The sequence below is a fragment of the Saccostrea echinata genome, unplaced genomic scaffold (genome assembly GCF_033153115.1).
Source record: "Saccostrea echinata isolate AGI-Se365-2 ecotype Australia unplaced genomic scaffold, CSIRO_AGI_Sech_v1 ptg000030l, whole genome shotgun sequence".
NCBI lineage: Eukaryota > Metazoa > Mollusca > Bivalvia > Ostreida > Ostreidae > Saccostrea > Saccostrea echinata.
Window position 1 is genome coordinate 32,624,766 of NW_026889779.1, and position 26,748 is coordinate 32,651,513.

The 26,748-nt window shown below is 33.6% G+C and overlaps 2 protein-coding genes across 2 annotated transcripts; one reads left to right on the top strand and one right to left on the bottom strand.

The window, feature by feature from the left end:
• Window positions 1-1,362: 1,362 nt before the first annotated feature.
• On the bottom strand, window positions 1,363-10,558 carry LOC133196733 (dol-P-Man:Man(5)GlcNAc(2)-PP-Dol alpha-1,3-mannosyltransferase-like). Its single transcript, XM_061332594.1, has 9 exons — window positions 10,401-10,558; window positions 7,913-8,012; window positions 6,867-7,014; window positions 5,711-5,871; window positions 5,289-5,409; window positions 2,955-3,160; window positions 2,649-2,714; window positions 2,062-2,196; window positions 1,363-1,651 (listed from the first exon to the last, which is right to left on the bottom strand). Exons 1-9 carry the CDS (start codon window positions 10,552-10,554, stop codon window positions 1,486-1,488), a joined length of 1,257 nt encoding a protein of 418 aa, XP_061188578.1. The 5' UTR covers window positions 10,555-10,558; the 3' UTR covers window positions 1,363-1,485.
• A 211-nt stretch (window positions 10,559-10,769) lies between these two features.
• Window positions 10,770-26,748, top strand: LOC133197735 (peroxisomal acyl-coenzyme A oxidase 3-like). The gene is made up of 13 exons (XM_061333916.1): window positions 10,770-11,108; window positions 12,208-12,513; window positions 12,735-12,824; window positions 14,189-14,421; window positions 14,563-14,659; window positions 15,049-15,231; window positions 15,466-15,709; window positions 16,989-17,111; window positions 19,674-19,784; window positions 20,178-20,332; window positions 22,828-22,975; window positions 25,990-26,144; window positions 26,317-26,748. Exons 1-13 carry the CDS (start codon window positions 10,896-10,898, stop codon window positions 26,428-26,430), a joined length of 2,172 nt encoding a protein of 723 aa, XP_061189900.1. The 5' UTR covers window positions 10,770-10,895; the 3' UTR covers window positions 26,431-26,748.

A 26,748-nucleotide genomic window follows, 5' to 3' on the forward strand; every position in this document is an offset into this window, starting at 1 on the left:
AGAGGTGCTCATATATTGATGTTATATAGTTGATTGGGACCAGAGAAACTCCTACATTGATGTTATATAGTTGTTAGGGACCAGAGGACTTTGATCTTCCATTGTGGCCCCACCCTACTCAGGGGTCATGATTTGAACAAACTTGAATCTACATACCTGAGGATGATTCCAGATGAGTTTCATCTTTCCTGGCTCAGTGGTTCTTGAGAAGAAGATTTTAAAATATGCCATTAATTTTTTCACTAATTCGTAAATATCTTCCCTTAGAAGAGGGCGTGGCCCTTCATTTAAACAAACTTGAATCCCTTTACCCAAGTTTGCTTGAAATTGGCCCAGTAGTTCTGGAGAAGAACATGAAATTGTGAAAAGTTTACAACAACAACAATGATGACGACACCAACAACGACAACAGACAAAGAGCCATAGCGCATTTGATAGGCATTTTCGCCCACTCTACTAGTGATTTCTTAAATACATTTTTTAACCAAAATTTTGTCATACAGTCTTAGTTTATACATGCGTAAAACCAAATCACACAATAATGATATTTAAATATTAATAGTTCCCTCATATGATAAATTTGAAAATTATCCAGTTTGTATAGAATATATAGTAAATATTGAGGTATCCACCTAACGATGACAAACTGTTGCCAAAGACCACCCTTAACCAGAAAAACAACTTTTGAATAATTTTATTTGGATATACCTGCACTTCATTCCCTTTAGATAATTTTGGTTAAAGGTGGTCTTCATATTGAAAATGATTAAAATATATATTAAATTTTTCTTCTCATATAATCGTAAGATTTAGTAATCTGTCTTAAATTTATCAACTTCACATCAATGACTTCGTTGGCGCAGCGGTATGATTGCTGGAATGTAAATATGGTGATTGCGAGTTCGAGCCCCACATTTTTCCATTTATGTTTTTTTTTAAAAATTTTTCTTTGTGTATCTTTTCTACGTTTTTCTTTATTATGTTTTATAACATACACAATTTCAGAAAGATATACACATTACACTTTGAAAGTATCTCGGGAAAAGACAGTCCTTAACTATTTTATTAAAGTCTGCAAATTCATAGCAACTTGTTTTATTTTTATTGATTTTCTGCATAAATCTTTTGTCTCAGAATTAGAGTATTGAACAATTAAATTGATTGTCATTTGACATACTTGCAACACTCGTCCTCAAATCATATTAGATAGTTTGCTCTTGAATTGAAAAGGTACAGTATATCTATAAATAGAAACAGGTGATTTCCTTTTAAATTCTTGAGTCGGCCGTGTCGTCGGTAAGGCAGCTATGGCTCTTTCGATCAAAAAAGCTCAATTGAGCCTTCGGCTCAGGTGAGCTAAAAAACAGGCACAAAACTTTATATAATTTGTATAGTAATATATAATTCATGGCACATCTGAACACATCATATTAAACATAAATCTTATTTTAATATTTTTGGTAAAGTATTGCACAATTCCCATAATCAGTTCACTTTAGCAGTTGTCTTTTTTTTGCCCATTGGTGTGTAATCTGGAGAAAACCAAAGTCCATATAACATAACAGCATGACACATATGTAACAGGGAACTACTTAGTATGGTGGAAGGATATGTATTCCAACACAGCTCTATCACACCCAATACCAGGATACTGAAAACAAGAAAAGGCAAAGTTATCTGAAATAAACGTTTTTCATAAAGCAATCCAAAATCTTAAAGTTTCCTATGTACAGTCTACATGAGTGAATTAAAGCATATTTTAGTGAGCTGAAACCACTTTGTTCCTTTATATTTATCTACATCTATACTAAAGGAAGGAAACACTGGTCTGACAAACTGAATTCCAGAAAACCCTACATTGTATATCAGCCAGTATTGTTTTTTGTAAGAAATACTGAATTGTAAAGAGACAACATTTTTTTAATCCTTGTAGTAGCTAATAAAATCAAGTCTACTTAAAGAAAACACACAAGATAAAGTTAACATTTTCAACCTTGTATCTTATTTTAAACCATATCCTTATAAGCTTGTTATACATCTAACCTGTATCAGATGACTTACTTGACAATGGAAGGCTGAGCTGTTGACCAGAGAAGATAATGAAGTGTGTGGAAATACCAGACATAGAACTGATAATGAAGGGACCGACTAAAACTCATCCCTATCAGATTGGCTGTAAATAGGGGAAGTAATATCTGTAACACTGTCAAGGAGAGAAAAAAGTGCAACGTGCATGCACATGTAGGTCATGGATTACTGTTAAATCATTTATTTTTCAGGGGGCAAATATTCATGGTTTTTGGAGAAAAATATTGGGATTTGAGTTTGTGGTTGAAGAAAAAGCATGATACTGTAGTTTGAAATATTATTATTTTGTGGAGGATGATTTTGTTGGTCTCTAATCACACCAATAAAATAACAAAATTTACACCCCAACAAAAATAAAAGATTTCACAGTGTACTGTACATCATATAGAAGAGAGAGTGTTGGTATGTCTAGTATGGGATTAGCACACATCAAAGACAATAATTTAACTTGTAAAATAAAACTTACTTTGCTCTTTTAAATTACATGATGTAATATTCAAAATTAAGCATATATCATACAATCCAATTAATACATTATAGCCTCGAATGTAAAAAGGATATGATTTGGAGATAGTGTTGTGTTGGACTCTTTCATCCAGAGGCTGAAGTTGACACCTGGATATAACCTAAAAAAGTACGACAAAATCAGCATAGAAAATGGAAGCATATAAAATATGTATTCACAGACTTTAACAAATATCTAGTAAACATGAAATCTTTTTTTTCAATTTTAAATAAATGTAAAAAAAGGATGACTTCTAAAAGATCAAATAAATCTATATGTTAGTTTTTAATTTTGGCCTTGGAATATGACTCGGAGCATTCCAGTTTGAAAATCAGAAACCTTTGATGCAATGTATGCTAACCTCCTCCATTTAAATAAGAAAAACAAGATGAGAACTGTGACGTGTGAGATGAGTAGAGCTGACTGGAAATATTTACTGTGGAAAAGCTCCTCTGGAATCAGTCTCCAGTTAACGGTCCACATGTAGAAAAACTGACGACCAAAGTTAAATGACATCAGTATGTAACCAACAGGGTTCTCTAGTAGAAATGGAACTGCTAACACAACCTGGATTATAACAAGAGGCCCATGGGCCACATCGCTCACCTGAGCACATTGGCTAGGCAAAAGCACAATCAGTTCAGTATTGAAAAGACCGAGGGGGGGAAGGGGGGGCTTGAATTTTAAACTATCTGATGATGCTTCCATGTCAATATAACAAATGGCTTTGTACTTGAGAAGATTTTAAAAAAAAAATTCCCATATATTCCTTTGTAAAAATTTGATCCCCCATTGTGGCTCCTCCCCATCCCAGGGGTCATCATTTGAACAAACTTGAATCTACACTACCTGAGGATGCTTCCATATCAATATGACTAAACATAGCTTTTCTGTTTTTGAGAAGAAATATTTTTTCTATATGTTCTTATGTAAAACTTTCCATCCCCCATTGGGCCCCACCCTACCCCTGGGGGTCATCATTTGAACAAAATTGAATCTACACTACCTGAGGATGCTTCCATATCAATATGACTAAACATAGCTTTTCTGTTCGTCAGAAGAAGAAATTTTCCTTTATATTTCTATGTAAAACTTTGATCCTCCATTGTGGCTCCGCCCTACCCCCGGGGATCATGGTTTGAATAAACTTCAATCTACACTACCTGAGGATGCTTCCATATCAATATGACTCAACATAGCTTTTCTGTTCTTGAGAAGAAATATTTTTTCTATATGTTCTTATGTAAAACCTTCCATCCCCCATTGGGCCCCACCCTACCCCTGGGGGTCATCATTTGAACAAAATTGAATCTACACTACCTGAGGATGCTTCCATATCAAAATGACTAATCATGGTTTGCAGTTCTTCAGAAGAAGATATTTTCCTTTATATTTCTATGTAAAACTTTGATCCTCCATTGCGGCCCCGCCCTACCCCGGGGGGTCGTGGTTTGAACAAACTTGAATCTACACTACCTGAGGATGCTTCCATATCAATATGACTCATCATGGCTTTGCTGTTCTTGAGAAGAAGATTTTAAAAGATTTTTCCTGTATATTTCTATGTAAAACTTTGATCCTCCATTGTGGCCCCGCCCTACCCCCGGGGGTCATGATTTGAACAAACTTGAATCTACACTACCTGAGGATGCTTCCATATAAATATGACTCATCATGGCTTTGCTGTTCTTGAGAAGAAGATTTTAAAAGATTTTTCCTATATATTTCTATGTTAAACTTTGATCCTCCATTGCGGCCCCACCCTACCCCCGGGGGTCATGATTTGAACAAATTTGAATCTACACTACCTGAGGATGCTTCCATATCAATATGACTCATCATGGCTTTGCTGTTCTTGAGAAGAAGATTTTTAAAGATTTTTCCTATATATTTCTATGTAAAACTTTGATCCTCCATTGCGGCCCTGCCCTACCCCCGGGGGTCATGATTTGAACAAACTTGAATGTACACTACCTAAGGATGCTTCCACATGAGTTTCATCTTTCCTGGCCCTATGGTTCTTGAGAAGATGATTTTTAAATGATGCCATTATTTTTTCAGTAATTCCCAATTATCTCCCCTTGAAAGAGGGCGTGGCCCTTCATTTGAAAAAACTTGAATCCCCTTTACCCAAGGATACTTTGTGGCAAGTTTGGTTGAAATTGGCCCAGTGGTTCTTGAGAAGAAGTCAAAAATGTGAAAAGTTTACAGACAGACGGACGCCGGACAAAATGTGATCAGAAAAGCTCACTTGAGCTTTCAGCTCAGGTGAGCTAAAAAACCACAAACCAGGAATTGTTTGTGTGTGAGAAGTATTCTGAAGTCTGACTTGCATTATCTGCATCAGTAAACCAGTCACATTTAATGTGTTATTGATAAAACAAGAAGGCATCATCAATAATGTGAATTCTCAAAGACATGCTTTCCATCAGTAAACTAGAGATTACTTAATCAATGAATTTTTAAAAAATCTTTATAAAAAGTTACAATTATAAAGGATAATGACATAAAAACTTTAATAAATTTTCTAACAAAATTTGTACATTTTACTTTCAGTTTACATTGATTTTAAGAAGTACTTTTTATTCATTCTACAAAAAAATACTATTTTATTAATTTTAAATCTGAAAAAGTGCAAAATAAAAATGTTCAGAAATTCTTCTACAATTTTTTCTTTATATGTAAACAATGATACCTGAGGAGCAGCACATATGGTAAGGTACCAGATAGTTTTCAGTGTCCCAAATCTGACCATTAACAACATAAGTACAGCTGGACTGAACAGTAACAGGTTCATCTTGATGGACACACCCAAACTACAAAACAGAAGAGAAATTTCTTTTTAAAAGTACCAAAAGGAAGAATTGAATTTAATCAAAAAATTTAATACAACTTAAATGTTTCAATGTATGAATTTTACTAAAAAATTTCTTGAATAATTTCTATGAAACTTAACCACAGAAGGATGGATGGTGGACAGGACAAATACTACGGAACATGCAATATTGATGACGGGGCATGAAAATATAAAATGATTGAAGCAATTGGCTACAAGAGTTATCCCCACTTAATCAATTGCAAGTTAATGTAAACATGATGATATCTGGATTTACTTACCTGTACATCAGACAGCCAATGCCCCACTTGTCTCTGAGGAAGAAATTGACAGCTAGATACATAAAGAACATGGCTACCGGGTCATTAAACAGTCGCAGGACGTAGATAGAATGGATCCTGTAGGAGGCACAACACATAAACAAAAAGACATAAGGGGGGACCTAAAATGACAAAAAAAAATACAGTTACAGCAAAGATACTTATAATGAATGCATGCTTATCATTCTCTGTAGTTTAAAAACATACTATGAACTTTGAGGATATAACTAATGACATTTTAAACAAATATTTCCACTTCTATTTGTTTTCTCTGTGATAACTTTGAAAGCTGAGTTGATTTCTTGATAATTCTACCGGAATGTAAATTTCACAAAGAGAAAAGTCAGGAGCTAAGGAGGCCTAATATCATATGCATGTAAATCTCGTGCGGCTGTCTTTGTGTTTGACGTCAGTTGGCGGGGACTATTGAAATTGACATCGGAGGCCTCATGTAATTTAAATGTATTACATAACATTTTTTAAATCTGAATTTACAATTCTATTTCACAATGAAATGGAAATATAAGGAATCACTGTCACAAACTAGACAGTGATTCCTTAAATCAGTTGTTCCTCCCTGGCACTTTGCTATAAGTCTGAGGCTGTTTTGCTGCACGTACTTAAGTTGAAGTGTCAGCATATAACAAATTGTGTTTTAAAATGTTAGGAAAAAATTCGAAAAAAGACTGCTTTTTAAAATATCACAACAACATTATACAACTGACACTGTAATCATAAAATCAACTTATTTAATATTTATGACTATAGTATAAATATTCTTCAACGCAAGTTATTTTGCCTTGTTTTAAAGTTCTGGAAATTGCTTTTTGCTGAAATACTGCCTTTATTTAAGGAAAAAATATAAATTTTAACATTCTAAAAATCAAAAATTCTTTTGTTGTATAACTCAGTGTTTTCCCTTTATTTTAAAGTAAGAGAGTAGAGATCATCAGTAACAGGCTAGGGTTTAAGGTTTATCAGCAACATATCTGTGGATGTTATAACTATAACATTTTAATTTTTAGATTTTTAATTGTCATTTATATTAATTGACATGGTCATTTTGACCAGTGGCATATTCATTGGAAACATACTGTTTACTTGAGTAAATTTTTACCTTGTTTGTCCTCCTGTAGATGTCAAACAGGACCACCAGTGATAGTACGTAAAGCCCCGCAAATAAATACTGTCCTAGTCTGATATTGTGGCCGTAACCTGTGATATAATACAGGGCCAGGTAGATATACACAAAACCAGCAGGATACCTGTATAAAATAAACAAAAATCACAGAAAATGAACAGAAAACAGTGTACTCATGATTAAAGATGATCAAGCAAATATTCACGTACATACAGTTGAACTATAATACTCTCAAACAATGACATGCTGAACACAAGGGATTTGAAGAAGTCAGTTATTAGTCTCATAAATTTCAAGAGAACCAAGTATTCATGTACATACAGTTGGACTATAGTATCTCAAACAATGACATGCTGAACACAAGGGATTTAATTAAAGAAGTCTCATAAATTTTATTAATTCCATTATCAACTTCCTATCTGACACCTCAGAGTTTTTTTTCAACAGGTCTATAGATATCAAAGTTTCATAAGAATAAAGCTGAGATACAAGAAATCAGTACATATTGTACAAATGACTAATGGTTAATTCTTGCGTGTACATGTACAATGAAATTCAAGGGACCTGGAATATATTCTATTATATATCCATTATTTATTCATGTCTATCATTTAGAATTTATGTCTTTGTTATAATTGCTTGTTATGTGCTTGAATTTTCCACTGCTTCACTCATAACTTAAATCTTTTGTCTGGTGATCTTTATCTAAATGCATTTCTTGTTTTTAAAATAAAATTCTTAAATTGAATAGAGTACATCAGAACTAAGGAATTATATTCAAATCAATTTAGGTCATCCATTCAATGTTTACTATACATAAACAGCTAAACTTTGTTATCTCAAACTTTGATGTCTTGAACACCATGGATATGTCGAAGTGAATGAAAAGTCCCAATCACTTCTTCTTTATGTTTTTTAACCTTTATATCTTAAAGCATTGGATATTTTCAAGTTTTTTCTAAGTCCCATTGGGTTTGAGATATTAGGGTTTGATTGTACAATCCTCTGAATATATTACTTACACTAAGGGTCCTGTGTCTCCTCTAAGCTTGATGTAGTCATATGTTCCATTCACCACACCCTCCACCTCCTGCATATAAGCTTTCCAGTCTATCTCAGTATCTAAAATACAGTATTTTATTCAATAGAAAAATATTTTTAGTTATATGTACAAGTTTAGTTGATCCATTAAATGTAAATTATGGACCAAATAGCTCTTTTTACATGATTAAAACTAATATCTTTCATCTGTTCATTTTACAGACTTAAGTGCATAATTTATGATTGTGACTATACATGTAGTAAATTGAAGAGGATTTTGGGTGTGCTTTGTGTATTAATGACATCATTCATTTTTTCACTTAAGTGATAACATTAACTCTGGAATCTTCCTTAAGTTATAAGAATTGAGTCAGCAATAAGTAGAGTGCGATAATACTTCAGTGGTTTGCAATAAATGGGAAGAAGAAGAAGTAAGTTTAAGAAAAGTCATAAGATTAGAACTACAAATATTTTTGTAGTAATAAAAATGTGTGAGAAAGAAAAATTTATAACAATGTTGTGAAATTGAACTAAGCACATGCAGGCTGAACAAAAATTACAGAAATTTTACATCATTATCCAGGGACATAGCATTGTTTCTTAAAGGGGGGGGGGGGGCAGCCGGGGGTGGGGAAGGTTCCAACTTCTTTCAGTACCAAATTTTATTCATACACTAATTTGACTATTCCTACAACAAAAAGTGGGGGAAGGGGTGGGGTGGGGTGGGGGGTGGGGCAACCGGCCCTTTCAATTAACATTTCAAATAGTAAAAAAAGTCTTTGGAAAAAAGGGGGAAGCCCCCCCCCCCCATTGCTACGTGCCTGTTATCTTAGTAAACTGGCAGTTCTATCATTTGATATGTGTAGATTGCCTTTGATGAAGCTTAGACTGCCTTCACCCTAACAATTGCAATGACTGACAATTTTCTTTCAGAAAGGGTATACTTTTTTCTGAAATTACAAAGCTCAATTAATTTTTGCAAGTAGAGCACAGGGGCTTGCCAAGGACTGTTTGTCTTCTTACATTTTGACCACCCCCTACTCTTAACTATGAAGGGATGAGCCCCTTTGAATAAGGGTGAAACGTTTACTGAATTTTGTAAATGTTCAAACGAACAACAGTAAACGAAACATTACCATTTAAACGGGAGATTATTTTGTGTTGAATTTTTATGGCTACTTACTCATGAAACACTAATTTAATACTCCATTCTTTCACTATAATGTAGGTATGAGTTGTTATAACTCTTTATTTGTTGGTTTTTATGACGAAAGAATTTGAAGTGCATAAAACTTAATCACTTTCTATACCGTCACCCAATATTGCATTAATAGTTTGTTTGTTTGGCTACATACCAGATGTAGAAGAAGCATTGTCAAAGATGGATCTTTTAATCCTGAATTAAGTAAACCTCGATCTGCTGACGGTATTCAAAGACTTGTGAAAACGTATTATATATATTTAATCAAAGTGAATCAAGTTTTATACTTGGAAAAATAAAATAAAATCATAAAACATCGTTAGTATTTGCTACTCGGAAATCGGAATTAAATATGTTAGACGGTTTTGGGTTTTAGATAGTTTTGTTTAATAACATGTTACTGGTATTGATTAAAACAGAAAGCAATTGTTTTCTTTGTTAAATATGAAATAAAGCAACTTGTTTGTTTTTATCTTTACTTCTGATAGACATTGATAACGTTTGACCTTCGTGTAAACGTTTACTCAATTTGTAAACGTTTAGAGCATTTAATTGAAATGTCGCCATTTACACGTGTAATCGTTTCGCCCTTACCTCTGAAAAGAATCGACAATTTTTTTTACACATTCCAAAAATTATGGCAAACAATTTAATACTTATGTAAAAACTTATGGAATGGAGGACAATTATAGCGAGCCCAGCGAGCGGCGCGAAGCGCCGCTCGTCACTGCGAGCTCTAACGACAACGCCTGGGCGAAGAGAAAATTCGGACTACTGCACATTCATTCAATAGAATTTTTTTCCGCAGTAATTCTGACCCACAATGCATCGCTTCTTGTTCTCGCTGCTAACTTCGTTCACGCGGTGACAACAACTAAAATTTCACAAAAAATAAACTCACCTTAATTTAATGGCTATTGCATGCAGATAGATTAAACGTTCTTTGTTAAAATATTTGCACTTTTTAAACTTTGTTTATGGAAATGCAGCTAACATACGACGTCATGTGACGTCACAGTTTAGACGTTCCAAATTTCTCGTGCGGTTTGAAGAGGCGGATCTTAAAATGAAGTGAACAATGCGCTCGCCCCAACGGTCGCACCGTCAACATATTATAAGCCTATCTCAAAGCATCTGTTTCAAGAGTACAAAGAATGCACTGTAGGACTGGCTTAACTGTACACGTGTTAACTAAAAATTCTGTAAAACTCCTCTTACATTGCACAGCTGTTGTATATTACAAACTCAGATGCTGATTGAAAACTTACATTTAATCTTGTTAATCACTAAAATGTTTACAGCAATTTCAGCTATTAGGAGGGCACACATAGAAAAAATTGCAAGCTGTGGATCAAAAACAAGTCTATATAAATTATCTCTTGAAACAGAACTTCTTATTTTTTTCCACATGGAGGCTGCCATCTTTATTTTTAGATAAGACACTCTTCTAAGTTTCGAGGGAACATATTTTGGATGATAAGAAAGATAAAAATTCTAGACATCTTTTTAAAAAAAAAAATATTTATTGGAAATGATGCCATCATTGATGGGATGATGAAGTCTATTATGTCCGGAATTCGGAAATAGTAAGTCTAAAACACGACAAAGTACAAACTAACAAATTCCCTTTTAACTCTTCAACATTAGAAGGTGTGAAAGTAAACATATACTTTGGACAGGTCACAAACTGAAACTCTCAATACACACAATCAATCACGGGATTAGGTAACTGTTGAATGTAGGATCTGTCTGAATCTGATTCAATGGGTGATTCAAAACCTGTACGACTGAAATCAGCGTCAGGCTCGCTCGATTCGTCAGTCGTAGCGGAGGGAAATATGTCTGGCGATTTGTTGTCATTAGATATTTTGAGAGACCCACCCCCAGGGCCACTCGATGAATACAGAAAGAGAGCATCGTTTGACTGGAAGAAAATGAAAATGTTTTACTACGAAGAAGACATTCTTCGATTTCAGGTAATGTGGCCGCAGTGGATCTAAAATTCACTTCAGTGAAAAGTAAAAACATATCACTGATTGTAAGCTCTGTGACTTTGTTCTCTTCATGCTATATGTAGTTAGAATAATCTAACTGTGTCTCGGAACAAGCCCTCACCACAGTTAGAATAATCCCATATACTTGCCATAACAAACCTTTTTGAGATGGTATATGTCTTTTAATCTAAAAAATAATCCATATAAATACGAAAATTCAACTCATTTTCTCAACGTTTTTTCCTTGCTACAAATTTAACTCAATGTTGACATTTGGACCTCTCTGGATTGTTCATAGAAAATGCACAGAGTACGAGTTATTGCCCATGTTTATTTTGCAACATTGCCAATACACAGAACGAATCCTATCGTTAAACTGGGTCCATAGGACAGTATCATTTTAATGATAGAATGTTCTATCTATGCTATATGGCAAGACAATATTTACTTGTGCAAAAAAAAAAATTAATAAAAAAAAATCATTCACGCATGCATCTTTGCTATCCAACCATTTCTTATCTGCCTCACTCTTTAACTCTGATCGAGCTGCTATCAAAGTCAGGATTGTTTACATCACGTGGTCTTCAATCTTATCTCTGTACACATGAAAAATAAGTTTTTGACTGTGCCACCATTGCAGGTGGACCAATGTGCTGTTCATTCAAATTTTCTCTTTGATCAGGCATCTTAAGAGCTCTCAGTGTGATTATTAGTGCAAATGAATGTAAAATGATTTCTTCTTAACTGTAAACCTTGAAAGTTTTTGCATATAGAAATTACCAGATTGATTCTATTGAATCAGAGTTCATAATATTTTTTTTGTTAAAACTTTAAGGAATATTTTTTGCCAAGTTAAAGTTAAATCCACCATGATGCTATGTGTCTAAAAAGAAAAAGCATATTGGTGCTTGTAGCCATTTGGACTACCAAAAGTTTTCTTTTGAAAGACAGTATTGAACAGCATGCAGTGATCAAAAGATTTTCACTTTCATCTGCTCTCACACTTATATCTAATAAATACAGATGAAATTCACATTTTCTACCCTAGCTGTTATTTTCCCTTTACAATTATTTGACACAGAATAAAATATGGACAACATTGGAGAAGGACCCTATTTTTTCAATGCCAATGGAAACTCCTGCAGTGAAAGACTACAGAGAAGCTACATTTTTAAGATGCAAACGTTTGTTTGAGTACAATTTGATCAATGATGAAGAAATCTTCAATAATCCACTTAAACACAAAATGTTCACAGACTGTATCGGAATGTATGATTGGTCATTATCTGCCAAATTTTTACTGAATGTTGAGATGACAGGGGGCACAATTACAGCCTCAGGATCCCCACGACATGGTGAGATTGTGGAGAAAATCAAAAACTTTGAGGTGAGTCATGATAAAGAAAAAATCTTCCAGATGTTGAGATAATTATGAAAACTATGACAATTAATCTTTTATTGACAAAACACTTGATATAATTAAATGAATAAAAAAATTGATAAGAAAAGTGATAATCTAAATTTAAATTGATTTTGTTAATAATTTTAATTGACACCCCCCTCCCCTTCATGCACTGTTTATATTATATTCTTTGTTTTATATTGTAGTATTTTGGCTGTTTTGCTCTGACAGAACTTAGTCATGGTAGTAACACGAAGGCCATGAGAACAACAGCACATTACATACCAGAAACACAGGTCTGTAAAAAGAAGAAATACCCACTTTTTAAGTTAAAGACAAGGTAACTATGATTATGGCTGAGTTTTGGCCCTTTTTTGGGAAGAATATCAGAACACAGTTACTGTAACAGCTAGTTGTGACAGTTTGCAATTAGGAGCTTTTAATTAAATGATGCTTGTTTTAAAACCAGCACTAATTATGATTTAAAGCTTACAGGGAGGTCACAAGAGGATTACAAATTAGAACATTTTTACTGAATTTCCTAAAATCTGATGGAATTTCATTATATTAAAGATACATTTCACTTCAGTAACCACAAAGCACACACATCTCTGAAATTTCCATAGGAATTTTTAGGTCACCTGAGTTTACTCAGGTGATCTATTGCTATCTGTTTTCGTCCATCGTGCGTTAACATTTGAACATTTTCAGCTTCTTCTCTGGAACCACTGAACCAATTTTAACCAATTTTGGCATATAGCATCTATGTGTGATGAAGATTAAAAATTGTGAAATTCATGACCCCAACCCCGCTGGGGCCTGAGGAGTGGGGTTAAAAACCATCAAAATTAATGCAATCTTTAAAAATCTTCTTTACTCCTGGACATCAAGCAGGCAATCTGTTGGGATGAATGTAATAAGCTTGAGCCCTCTACTTATATTGTGAAATTCATGGCCCCAGGGTCAGGGGTTCTGGTGCTAGGGTGGGGCTCTGTTGAATATATAGTGATAATGTATTATTTCTTTAAAAAGCTTCTTCTCTGCAAACAAAATAAATGCATAGTTATGATGATGAAAGGTGCCTCTTCCAAAATTGTGAATTTCATGGCCCCTGGGTCAGGGGTTCTGATGTTAGGGTGGGGCTCTAATGATTACATAGTAAAAATGCAATAAGTCTTGTTTTTATAGTAATCATGTTAATGCATGAAATATATAAATTTGATAGGTCAGCAGGTGTAATGTGTGCTTTGTATCTTCTGAAACAAAATGTGCCTTAAAATTGTTGAAAATTTAAATGAAAATGAGAAAATTCATAAATTTTTTGATTATGAAGTATTGCATGGTTCATAGAGACACCCTAAAGTAGGGGCCAATAAGGGATCTTAACCTATCATGCCCCTTTTTGCTCAATGTTTTTTTTTTCCTGTTTGAATAAGATATCATTGAATGCTCTACAAATTTGTAGTGACATATATTTATGCCTAAATGAACCTGTATAGGTTAGAATGGCCCATATAGCACGTATTTGTATCTAGACTTAATATTTCATGTATGACAATTTTAATGATCAGATCGTATTTTAAACTATTATATCTTGTAGCATAAATTATTAATGGCAATACACAACTTCATTGATGTTTTTTCTATAATGGATATACAGGAGTTTGAGCTGAACACACCTGACTTTGAAGCCACAAAGATTTGGTCAGGAAACATGGGTAAAACTGCTACCCATGCTATAGTGTACGCCCAGCTGTATACCCCCGATGGAGGGTGTCAGGGCCTCCATTCCTTCGTTGTTCCTATCCGGGACCCAAAAACCTTACACTGCATCCCTGGGGTAGTGGTGGGGGACATGGGGGAGAAGCTAGGACAGAATGGGCTGGACAATGGGTAAGAGGAACAAAACTGATCAAATGAGAAAGTTGGCATTTAACACACATTTTCTAATTTTTCAATGTGTTGGTTATGAAGTGGTTTAAGAAATTATTGTAATCAGTTTGCTTTTTTAGCTGAAAAAAATCTTCATTACAGATTTATGTCTTTCAACAATTACCGCATTCCTAGAGAGTATCTACTGAACAAAACAGGGGATGTAACTCCTGAGGGAAAATATGTTACACCATATAAGGTAGGCACCCCATTCCTAAAGAGAGTATTTAATAATCAAATTAAAATAGGGGATGTAACTGCAGAGGGAAAATATGTCCCACCATACAAGGTAGGTACTCCATTCCCAGAGAGTATGTACTATGCAAAGCAGCTAGGGGAAGCAACTCCTGAAAGAAAATATGTCACTCCATACAAAGTAGGCACCCCATCCCTAGAGAGTATCTAAATGAACAACTCCAGAGGGAAAATGTGTCACACCATAAAAGGTGTGATGTATATTTGTATTGAGAAAGATAAACCAAGAAAGAAATTTAAAAGTTTAGAATAAAAATAGAGTATGATGCTTAAAAGACTTTTTTTTTTTAGAAAAACAAGATTGAAAGAACATATATGTATGTCTAATTACAGGACCCTAGTAAAAGATTTGGGGCCTCATTAGGGGCATTATCTGGGGGCCGAGTGGGTATCACTGGTATGTGTGTATGTAACCTGAAGCTCTGTATGCCTATTGCCATCAGATACTCAGCTGTCAGGAGACAGTTTGGTCCCACAGAGAAGGAGGAAATTCCAGTCATAGAGTATCAACTTCAGGTAAAGTCAGACTAACATGTAAATATACATACACGTAGAAAAAGCTTGATAGGTTAATCTTCAATTTATTTCTGATGTTGCAAGAAGACTACTTTTAATACCGTACAAAATTTTGCTTGCATGTAAAGAATTTATTTTGTTTACAGTAAATAAAAAGAAACTTTCATTGACAAGAACCTCAACATAGTTTTGTAAACCTGTAAAGATTTCTTCATGAATTTTTCATTATTTCAGCAATGGCGCCTGATTCCATATTTAGCAGCGACCTATGTTCTGGAGCACTTTGCAGACAGTTTTTTTATGGACTATGCCTCGCTGAGAATCAGCATTATGGTGGGGGATAAATCAGAGAGATCAGCTGAACTGGGTAAAGAAATCCACGCCCTGTCATGTGCCAGCAAACCTCTAGCTGGCTGGATAGCTAGAGATGCCATTCAAGAATGTCGAGAGGCCTGCGGGGGCCATGGGTACTTCAGGGGTCAGTTACAAACATACACTGTACAGACATAAAATTTTAATTTTTTTTTTAAATTTCTGAAGAGCTGTGCATAATAGTATTTGTTTTAGAGTTAAAAGCTTTTTCTAGAGATTTCTGTGTTCAATTTAAAATATACTGTCATGTCTTTCTGCTCCCGATTTTGTTGTTCACAATATGTATCGCAGTATTTTTTAGTGAATACCAGGGCAGGGTTGATATTCTATAAAAGGTTACAAAAAGAGTTACTTGTCCTTGTTCAAGTTAAATATGGCAGCAAACCACGGGCAATTGATTAGAAATAAAGAGAACAGCTGCTACATGAAACCACTTCAAGTTAAAACTGTATCTGGCTATCTCAAAATGAGACTAATAAAAATGACCCAACAAACTCAGCTAGACACATGGCCTGCACCACACAACCAACCAATGTTAATAGCAACTTGAGAACACATGATATTTGCATTTGTGTTTTCTTATAAGAGGAAAACAGAGTAAAATGAATATGAGTTTTATATTATGAGATACATGTATTGCAATACCAAGTTTAATTTTGCAATATGTATATTGCAATACGATTTTTCAGTTGTGATACCCAGCTCTAGTGTTTGATATATATTCAGAAATCACAACATGGGTTCTTCATTTAGAATAGTCTTATGAGTGAATGGAAGGGTATTACAGTTATATTTATTTAAAAATATACAGAGAACATTGTAGTAAATATACACAACATTAATTATTTTTTTCATCAAATTAATACATGTATAAAACTCTGAAATATTCTACTTCTGAATCAATATTATAAGAAAACACTCTTAATTCAAATAAAAGCAATTCTATTAAGTTGATTAAATGCAGAATAAATCAAAATAACATCTGATTTATAGTCTAAATAAATTTTGCACCATATCTTAATTGAGACTTTGAAGCTAGCTAAGGGTACAGAAAGCACGTCTTATTTAAATTAAAAAACAACAGCAACAAAAAACCCTCATACATTTACAAAAGCAAATTAATTTGATATCTGTAATGTTTATTTGTTGAAAATAAACATAGGAGACTAAGTATTAGCCCTTTCACGATAACTGCGGTACTACTCTTTTGCAGGGCAAATTAATAACATTTGGCAGAGTTTTTGTAGACAGATAATGAAATGACTTATTTAAAACAATTGATTTTACGTCATATTTCACCAAAATATATCATTTTGCCCTGCAAAAGAGCAGTACCGCAGTTATCGTGAAACAGTCTATTGTTACTCTCAGACTGATATTTACAGTGAACAGACTTGGTGTACTGAGGAATGATAACGATCCTAACTGTACTTACGAAGGAGACAATAACGTCATTCTACAACAGACCAGCAACTATCTGTTATCTCTGCTGGACAGGATTTCAAATGGTAGGAACTATGGGAAATATAAAAAACAAAGGCCCATGGGCCACATTGATCATGCGATTCACCTTAGCCCAGCTATTCTGAACAAGATTTAAAAAAATTCAGCTCTTTATAATTATTCCCAATGAACAAATATGCCCCCATTCTTTGTTCACCTTAGCTTCAGTGGATTATGATGAAATTGTATTCACACAACATGGGGATGCCTCAGTGGCAGTGTGACAAAAATGAAAATGATGTTCTTGAGAAAAGATTTTTAAAGATTTTACTCCTATATACATGTACATGCATTATGTAAAAATTTGATAAATGATTTAAGCCCCACAAAGCCCAGGATCCATAATTTGACCAAAAAAAATCCACACAAATCTGGAATGTTTGCATATCAGCATGATTTAGTGTGACCCTGCTACTCATGAAAGGATTTTTATACCCCACGCAACAAGTTGTGTGAGGTATAATGTTTTTGACCTGTCCATCAGTCAGTGTGTCAGTCAGTCAGTCCTGTTTTTTTGTCAGCGCAACTCCTCATAAACCACTGCACAGAATTTCGTCAAACTTTGCAGATATTTAGGACACAATGTGTAGATGTGCATATTACCAGGAAATTCCAATTCCTTTATTTTTCTGAGAATTTCAGCACTTTTCAACTTAAATTTTTGGCCATCTCTTGAATATAGGGATGAACAGTTTGTCAGCGCAACTCCTCTTAAACCACTGCACAGAATTTCGTCAAACTTTGCAGATATTTAGTACACAGTGTGTAGATGCGCATATTACCAGGAAATTCCGATTCCGTTATTTTTCTGGGAATTTCAGCACTTTTCAACTTAGATTTTTGGCCATCTCTTGAATATAGAGATGAACAGTTTGTTAGTGCAACTCCTCTTAAACCGCTGCACAGAATTTGGTTAAACTTTGCAGAATGATATTTAGTATTCAGTGTGTAGATGTGCATATTACCAGGATAATCCGATTCCATTATTTTTGCCCTAAGAGTTTTGCCTATTATTGAAGAAACTTTCCAGCTAGGTAATAAGGAAATCCACTGGAATCAGCTTTTGTAATGAAATTTTATGGGAAATATTTCATGACCTTAAAAGACCCCAATTGATTTTGAGATCAAAATATTAATGATTTAACACCCCCCCCCTCCCAAACACAAAATCTTGGATAGTTCTCCCCCTTCCCCCTTTTCAAATTGGTGCTTTGCCTTAAATAATTTCATAAGTACAGTATATAAACAAATTCATATGACTACATCATAATTTTGTTTCCATCAATTATTTAAATGTGTAAATTGTCATGTGTTGGACATGGACTTACAATCATTAAGAAATCGAAATCACTGAGAAATTTAAATAACAGTTTGTCAGCATAACGCCTGCACTGAATTTTCTGAAACTTTGTAGGTGTTTCAGGCATATTGTATAGATTTGTATATTACCAAGAAATTTTGATTCTATTATTTGTTTAGAAACTTCAGCCCAATTAAATTTGTAACATACAAAGATTTGAATGTCCTTATATGCAAGAAGTTTTGATGTGATGATTTTTTGCAAGTAATACCCCTTTTTGAATTATACTGTGTATTTAAAATGCACTGTGCCATTCATTATGTGTTGCATTGTTGAGTTTTGGGGGAGCGTGGGGTATGTGAGCTTACTCACTTTTTCTTTCATTTTAAAAATTTCCTTTGCATTCGCATGTAAAAATCTGATCCCTTATAAACTTGGCTACACCCTACCTCCAGGAAACATGATATGAACAAATCTTAATCTGCACTACCTGAAGAATTCTGCATATCAATATGACTTATTTGCCTTTTTTGAAAAGATAATTTTTAAAGATTTTTCCTATATATTCCCATGTAAACCTGATCCCATATTGTGGCCCCACCCTCACCTCGGGGGCCTTGATTGAAACAGATTGTATATACACTACATGAAGATACAATGTACTTGCATGTTGATTTCAATTTTGACTCTACTATTCTTGAGAAGAAAAATTTTCCAATATAATCAATATATTCCCATGTAAAATAATTGATGTTTTGGCCCAACCCTTTCCCCAGTGGCCATGGTTTGAACAAACTTAAATCTACACTTTGTCAGGAAGCTTTGACCTAAGTTTCATATTTTCTGGACCAGTCATTCTAGAGAAGATTTCTACGTCCCCACTCTATATTTGCTTTTTCTTGATTATCTCCCCTTGGAAGGGGGCATAGCCCTTCATCTGAACAAACTTGAATCCCCATCACCTAAGGATCCTTGTGCCTAGTTTGGTTTAAATTGGCTCTGTTGTTCCGGAGAAGAAGTCAAAAATGCGAAAAGTTTACAACTATAGTGTCAACAATAATGACGACAGACAAAGGGCAAATTTCAATCAGAAAAGCTCAATTGAGCCTTTGGCTCAGGTGATCTTATAAACCTATAATTATTAGCAATTATCTGTTAGCTCTGCTTGACATAATCTGCAATGGTAAAAACACGGAAATACAAAAAATAACAAAATATTCATGCAGTATTTTCTGTTGAAAAACATATGTAGTATGAATATTTATAGGTGAGGAGATCAATTCCCCGTTGGAGAGTGTCAACTTCCTTAACAATATGAAGAGCATCCTGAAGTCTAGATTTACCCCGACCTCTGTAGCCCAGTGTATGGACCCTGAGGGTGAGTCTTCTTCCGTGTGTCTCAGAATCTTTATCTCAGTTTTCTTTTTCTTAGAGTTTGTTTACAGAGTATTCAAAGGATGAAAGTAGCAACCAAAAAAAGAACACTACCAGTATTAGTTAATTTTGGGAAGTGACTTTATTTATCTATCTCTTTTTTTCTCTGTAAATAAAAAAAAAGTACATAACTTGAAAGGATTTTAAGTTAGTTTGTTTTGCAGTAAATTTATTATAATTGAATTTAACAATTCAATTTTACAACTGTCAGTGTAAGTTAGAGCATTTGTATAATTGACATCTTGATCAAAAGAGGTAACTCTAGGCTCATCTGAAAATGTATGTGTACATTTTTATGTTTTACTAAATTCATGTATTATCCATTTTTTATTTTCAGTGTGTGTTAATGCTTTCCGTTGGCTTGTGTGTCGACTTCTGATTGACAGTTCTCAGAGATTACAGTCCCAGTCTCAGAAGGGCAATGATGGATTCACAGCCAGGAATAACAGTCAGGCCTACTTCTGCAGGTCACTGGCACTAGCTTATATAGAGGTAAATAGAAGATATAGGTCACTAGGTCACAGCTAGGAATAACAGTCAGGCTTACTTCTGCATGTCCCTGGCTCAAACTTATATAGAGGTAAATATAGGTCACTAGGTCACAGCTAGGAATAACAGTCAGGCCTACTTCTGCAGGTCACTTGGTCTATCTTACAGTGGCTGCAATGTATTGTTGACAAACCAATTGTGTAGAATAGTTCGTGAAGCATGCGTGATCGTTTGTATAACATGAGAGATCATGTGTGTATCAGGCTCAATCGTTTGCGGTTTTAATCGTGCGAGATCATGTGGTAAGAAACGTGAAAATTTCGTTTTGTAAGTTTTTATCGGAATTTAATTTGTTAAACAAGCATTTCACTTGTCTGTTTTTTTAAAGAAATGAAGCGCGATTTACATAATTGAACAAACTAATTATCGCTGGTAAAAAAGCAATACAGTAAGTCGTATAATATTGTATTCTCTTAAAATAGCGCAACTTCTACTGATAAAACGTATTTAAGATGTTCAATGATATTTCTCTGATGTTAATGATGTGGTCAAGATATATTTTATTTCAATACATCAAAAATATATATTTTTACAAAAAAAAAAAAATTGTCAATGCTTACATTATTTCAATACATCAAAAATATATATTTTTACAAAAAAAAAAAAAAAATTGTCAATGCTTACATAAATATTTAGTTGGGGAATGAACACGACATAATTGTCGGGTTACTTTTTTCTGTGTTTATCCCTGATATTAATTTCTACAAATGACTGAATGGTAAAATAATTGCTGATTTTATAGATTCACAAATGGAAAGATGGATATAGTTTTAATTCATTTTTATGCCATTTTGTTTTTATCTTATCCTTCCTTACTGCATATCAGAAACTCTAATAGAATCAAAACTCACTGCCCACTTTTATCACCTGATAGAACACGCAGCAATCGATCATAAATTACATTTTTACATATCCAAAAGATAAATTTTTTTTTTCAATTTTCCTTAGTAGGAGAATTACACAAATAGTTATTTGTAATCTAGAATAACTACTGTAAATGTATACAGGGAAATTTTCGCCTCCGTTTTATTTTCGCTCCTTTCGCCCTAGACATAAGTGGGCGAATTTAAGACCGGGGGAATTCAAAGAAGGCAGTATAATTTCTTAAAAAGGATTGTGATTGGGCGAATTTAAAACGGGGCAAAATTGTTTGCAAGTGTGAAAGGGCGAAAATAACACGGGGCGAAAATAACCCTGTATACAGTATTCACTCTCATTTAGTTTCAAAAATATCAAATTTCTAAATATTTTTTTTCAGTTTTCCAAAGTACATGAATTGCATCAATAATTATTTGTAATCTAAAATAACTATATTAAGCCATGTATCGTTTTGAAAATATCCACTCCTAAATATTTTAACTGTTTTGCGTGAAGAATCGTGCGTTAGCAATCAAGAAAGATTCTGTAATGTGTAGAATCGTGTGCTTGAGTGATCCTTCGTGTAACAGGTTTAATCATGCATTAATCATGCAGAATTGTTTGTGTAACATGATCATTTGTGCATGTTGTCAACAATAACGTTGCAGCCACTGTATATAGAGGTAAATATAGGTCACTAGGTCACAGTTAAGAATAACAGTTAGGCATACTTAATTCTGCAGGTTTCTGGCTTTAGCTTATATAGAGGTAAAATAGGTCACTGGGTCACAGCTAAGAATAACAGTTAGGCTTACTTAATTCTGCAGATTACTGGCTTTAGCTTATATAGAGGTAAATACTGTAAACGTACTTTTTCTTCTGGGTCATAATTCTGCAGAATCTCATTTGTATTCAATCCACAGGTAGAACATTTTGCAGATTTGTTGGGTAGCCTAAGAATGTCTTAAATTCCGGTAATATGCAGTTTCTATTGGAAAATTTGTGACCATGTAAATTATTCCCAAATGGGAAAAAAGTACATCTACAGTAGTGGATATAGGTCAATATTATCATTAATGAAGTCTAAGGATATAGCAAACTGATTTTGTGCCCCGTAGACTAGGGGCTCCAAGGGTCTAATTCAGCCACAAAAATACAGAATTAGTCAAAAAGTTAGTCAAATACAGAATTATTCAAAAGGTTTGTCAAAAAAATGAACTCAGTTTATTTTTCACTAAAGGAAGTCTATTTCATAAATAGACAAACTTCAGAAAATGGAGTATTTATGATGTAGTCTTTGAATAGTTTGCAAAAATCATCAAAATCTCGCAATTTTAATCCGTAAATTGATCAAATAAAATACATCCACAAGCATGCAAAAAAATAAATTTATTTAAAATTGTTTATTATAAAGTATCTATCAACTGTTAAAGTAATGTATAATTTATTTCTAAAATGGGGCCAATTTTGGTCCTTGGAGCCTTTTCCTTAGCTCTTTTTAAAGATCTCAAAATTTAATATAATTATATATTTAACTGACACGATTTTTCGTAAGTTTTGAATCTATATCTTATGACCAGCTAACAGTCCTTGACCGGTTTGTGACCTTGTTACGAGAGGGCAAAGATGGAGATCTTGTTCCTGCAGATCTTGTTCCAGTTTTGGTCCGTATTGCTGCTCTGTTTGGACTCTGGAGTCTTGAGAAACACCTGACAACATTGTATCAAGGTAAATCTGAAATCACTATAGCCCAAGCTCACAACACTTCAAGATAAACTAACAGCACTTGTTTTCATTGCCTCCTTCCCCTTCCCCTTTGGCCTCAATGTCTCTTCTTAATTGATGTGTTGACCACATCGCCTGATATGATTAGAATGATAACCAAATAAGGACAAAGAAATAGTTCAAAGGTCATGCAAGATGCCATTATTATTAACATTGTTATTGATGAGATATTGGCAAAATAATATAAATTAATAATGTATGACAAATCATTTATTAATAAGTGCTATAAGATTTGATCTTACTCATTGGTTAAAGACCAAGTTTAAGCTGTAGCGGTATATATGTACTAATATAGTGGAGTCTTGATAATCAGGATACCAATGATCTGCAAAATCACTGAAGGGATTAATAAATTTAGTTTACTTTTTAATTAAAAGATATATATACAAAATTATTTTGAGTTATCTCTCTTACTGCTGTACCCTCAACGCTGAATGGTTAAACAGAGCTGGAGAATTTTCTTATGTACATTTACTTAGAAGTTAAGAATGATGATGAAAATTGCTCTTAATGTATACAGGTAATCCTGACCCCAGGGGAGGGGGTATCATATGTATTTGGTATGGACTTTAAGAGAGGTTGATTTCTATTGATTATTGATGATATGATATCATATAATAATGTCCTAAAGATCTGTCAAGATTGTCTGCCATTGTTGTTTGAAAGAGGTCGAAGTAACATGACATAGAAATTCAGATTTCTTAAGGCCATGATATTTTAATGCTAAAACTATGGATGGACATGATTTCATACATAACACAAAAGTTTTTCAACCATTAACAAATTATTAGTTCATTTAAAACAGCTAACAAATGAACTCTGCCAGCTTGCGAAAGAAATATATTGCCATGATCTGAATCTTGTGGAAATATAAGGTATTCCCCTACGTTTATTTGCCCTATAAGGGGTATTAGTCCTATTAGGAAATGAATGATTCTTTCATAACTGGAGCTGTCTTAGCCAATATACAAAAATTGATTCTTTGCAATAATTTCTTTATTTTGAAAAATGGGGGAGGGGGAGATAGCAATAGCACAGGGATATGCTGCAAATTTAGATGTATGATTTTACTAAATTTGTGGATAATTGTTTTAGACTGGCCCGGCCCCTGCATGAAATATTTAGGAATCCCATTGGTCATCCATCTGTCTGTCTAGCTGACTGGCTGTCCATATTCTATGATGAAACAATAAATCAAAAAGTTTACATTGTAAGAATTTCAAATTTTATACAAAAGGAGTTTATCATAAGAAAAACACTTGTATTATACTTTGTGATTGAATACTCTGATCTCTCTGTATGCATGTCTGTATTTATTTATAAATATCAATAATTCTCACACACATATGAGTGATTGCTCTGAGTCACCTTCATTATGTGTTATGTTTTGTTCCTAGCATTGCTGTACTAAGTACATTTGTCACTTTCTCACACCTTCATTATGAATTATATTTTATGTTTTGTTCTTATATATAGCTTTTCTGTACTAAGTACATTTGTCACTTCCTCACACTCAGTCCTATCTCTAGTTTTTCAGAAATAAAGTGTATGTTTTATCAGAGTGTTCCTCTACATGAGTTCAAATTCTATCTTACGTAATAAATAAATCAGGGTTTATAAATAAAAGTACAAAGTACATAATAGATGCCTGCTTCAAATTAGACTGTGAACATCATGTGGATCAACAGTTGAACACCTGTTTATGACAAATTAATGCTATAAAAAGTAAATATGAAAGACATTTTTGTAGATGGAATTGTGTGTGACGTGTGCATTTTGTTAGTAATTTAATGACATTTTATATGTTTTAATCAGTGAAGTTTGTACATTTAAGAATAAAGACCCTCCTCATGACACTTAATGAAATACTTGAAATATACTTGAACAATACTCGTAGACAAGCACATAAGCATTTGTAAACACATGGCACACTGTATAGATTAAAAAAACGGAAATATATATCAAACACAAAGTTCCGTGTTAGACGGAAGTTTTGGATATTTTCTGCAAAACTTTTCATCTTTTTGATTTAGAAATAAAGAACATTTTCCTGGGGGATTTCATAATTTTTTTAAAAAAAATTTCCTGTTTCAGTAAATTAAGGTTTTCCTGGTAAGTTTACAAAAATGGAAAATTCAGAATATTCATAAATAAAGCAAGTAGCTATTACATGAATAGAAGTTTTAGCTATAAAAGAAATTAAAATACATTTGAGTTATAAAATGTTGACAGACTTTGATGCTGGGTTAAGCCATCTTTATGACATGTAATCTTTATTTGACCAACTGATTAACATATGCATTCTATACTTAATTATTTTATAATAAACAATCTTTTCCATTCCAAAGCATTCCAAAACTGTATAAGACACATACTGATTATTACTGTAAAATCACTTTTTCATAGAAAAAAACATTGATTTGTGAAATTTAATTTTCTGAATGAGGATATTTTGAGATGTTATATACTTAAATTTTAACATTTCATAAAGGACATGAATTCATGGGTCTATTCATAAAAAAAGAAGAAAACCTCCATGAAAAATTAATGATTTTGAAGGTATTAACCCTCACTGTGCATGTTTCAGACAGTATTATCAGCCTTGAAGAACTGTGCATGTCTTATTTGCCTTTCTTTTATCTCTTTATCTCTTCTAAGAATGGCCTTCTGTATTTTACAGGAGGCTATGTGCTTGGTACTGAGGCCTCTAAGACTGTGGGAGGTCATTTCACAGCTGAATTATGAACTTGATGTATCTGTATTTTACAGGAGGCTATATACCTGGTAGTGAGGCCCCCAAGACAATGCAGGAGACCATTTTACAGCTGAGTTATGAACTTGATGTATTCTGTATTTTACAGGAGCCCGATATACCTTGGTAGTGAGGCCCCGAAGACAATGCTGGAGACCATTTTACAGCTGAGTTAAGAACTTGATGTATCTGTATTTTTTTACAGGAGGCTACATATCAGGAAGTGAGCCACCTAAGATGATCAGGGAGGCCATTTTACAGTTGTGTTATGAACTTAAAGATGATGCTGTGGCTCTCGTTGATGCCATTGCTCCTACAGACTTCATTCTGAATTCTCCGATTGGCAAATCTGATGGACAGGTATTGATTTCACTCTGAATTCTAACATTAGAAAGTCTGAATTGGATGGGCAATGACTTTCCTCAGTATTGACAAAGTTATAATTAAAATTTGATAAATTACATAAGAACAACTTAGATGTGAGTGATATTTATAGGAGGTACAATCTATTCTGTTTTTTTTCCTTCTTTAGATTTATAAGAACTTGTACAGTGCAATGATTCAAGGACCCAATGCTTTAGAAAGACCCACTTATTGGAAAGAATTTGTGGATAAACCTGTAATTGGAAGCAAGTCCAAATTATAAAATGAAACTCTTCTTGTTAGAGCTTTGCTTAACAAGTCAAGATATTTTGTGTATAATACATTTATCACCAGTGACAGATATTATTTACAACATATCAATAAAAAGAGAATACAAAACAGATACTTGTTTGCTAAGATTTTATTCTACATGAAGAGAAATGAATGGCTATAAAAATCAGTACTATGATTAATACTTTGTTAATCGGTCATTTATAAAATGTCACTCATTTCTAGAGGATTTAATATTACATGACAACATGTTTGTTGATGGAAGAAAAAGAAACAGCCTACCCTGTGTGTGATTGTGAAATTTTGATTC

Bases quoted from the DNA above. Each gene is read 5' to 3' on its own strand.
- LOC133196733 (XM_061332594.1), bottom strand. From the start codon at position 10,554: ATGGCAGCCTCCATGTGGAAAAAAATAAGAAGTTCTGTTTCAAGAGAT. The intron at 5,872-6,866 runs GTAAAAATTTAC...TTGTCATTTTAG, and splicing joins TCTACAGGAGGACAAACAAG to GTCCCCCCTTATGTCTTTTT. The intron at 2,197-2,648 runs TATCCTTTTTAC...GACAGTGTTACA, and splicing joins ACAACACTATCTCCAAATCA to GATATTACTTCCCCTATTTA.
- LOC133197735 (XM_061333916.1), top strand. From the start codon at position 10,896: ATGGGTGATTCAAAACCTGTACGACTGAAATCAGCGTCAGGCTCGCTC. The intron at 14,660-15,048 runs GTAGGCACCCCA...GTCTAATTACAG, and splicing joins AATATGTTACACCATATAAG to GACCCTAGTAAAAGATTTGG. The intron at 26,145-26,316 runs GTATTGATTTCA...TTCCTTCTTTAG, and splicing joins TTGGCAAATCTGATGGACAG to ATTTATAAGAACTTGTACAG.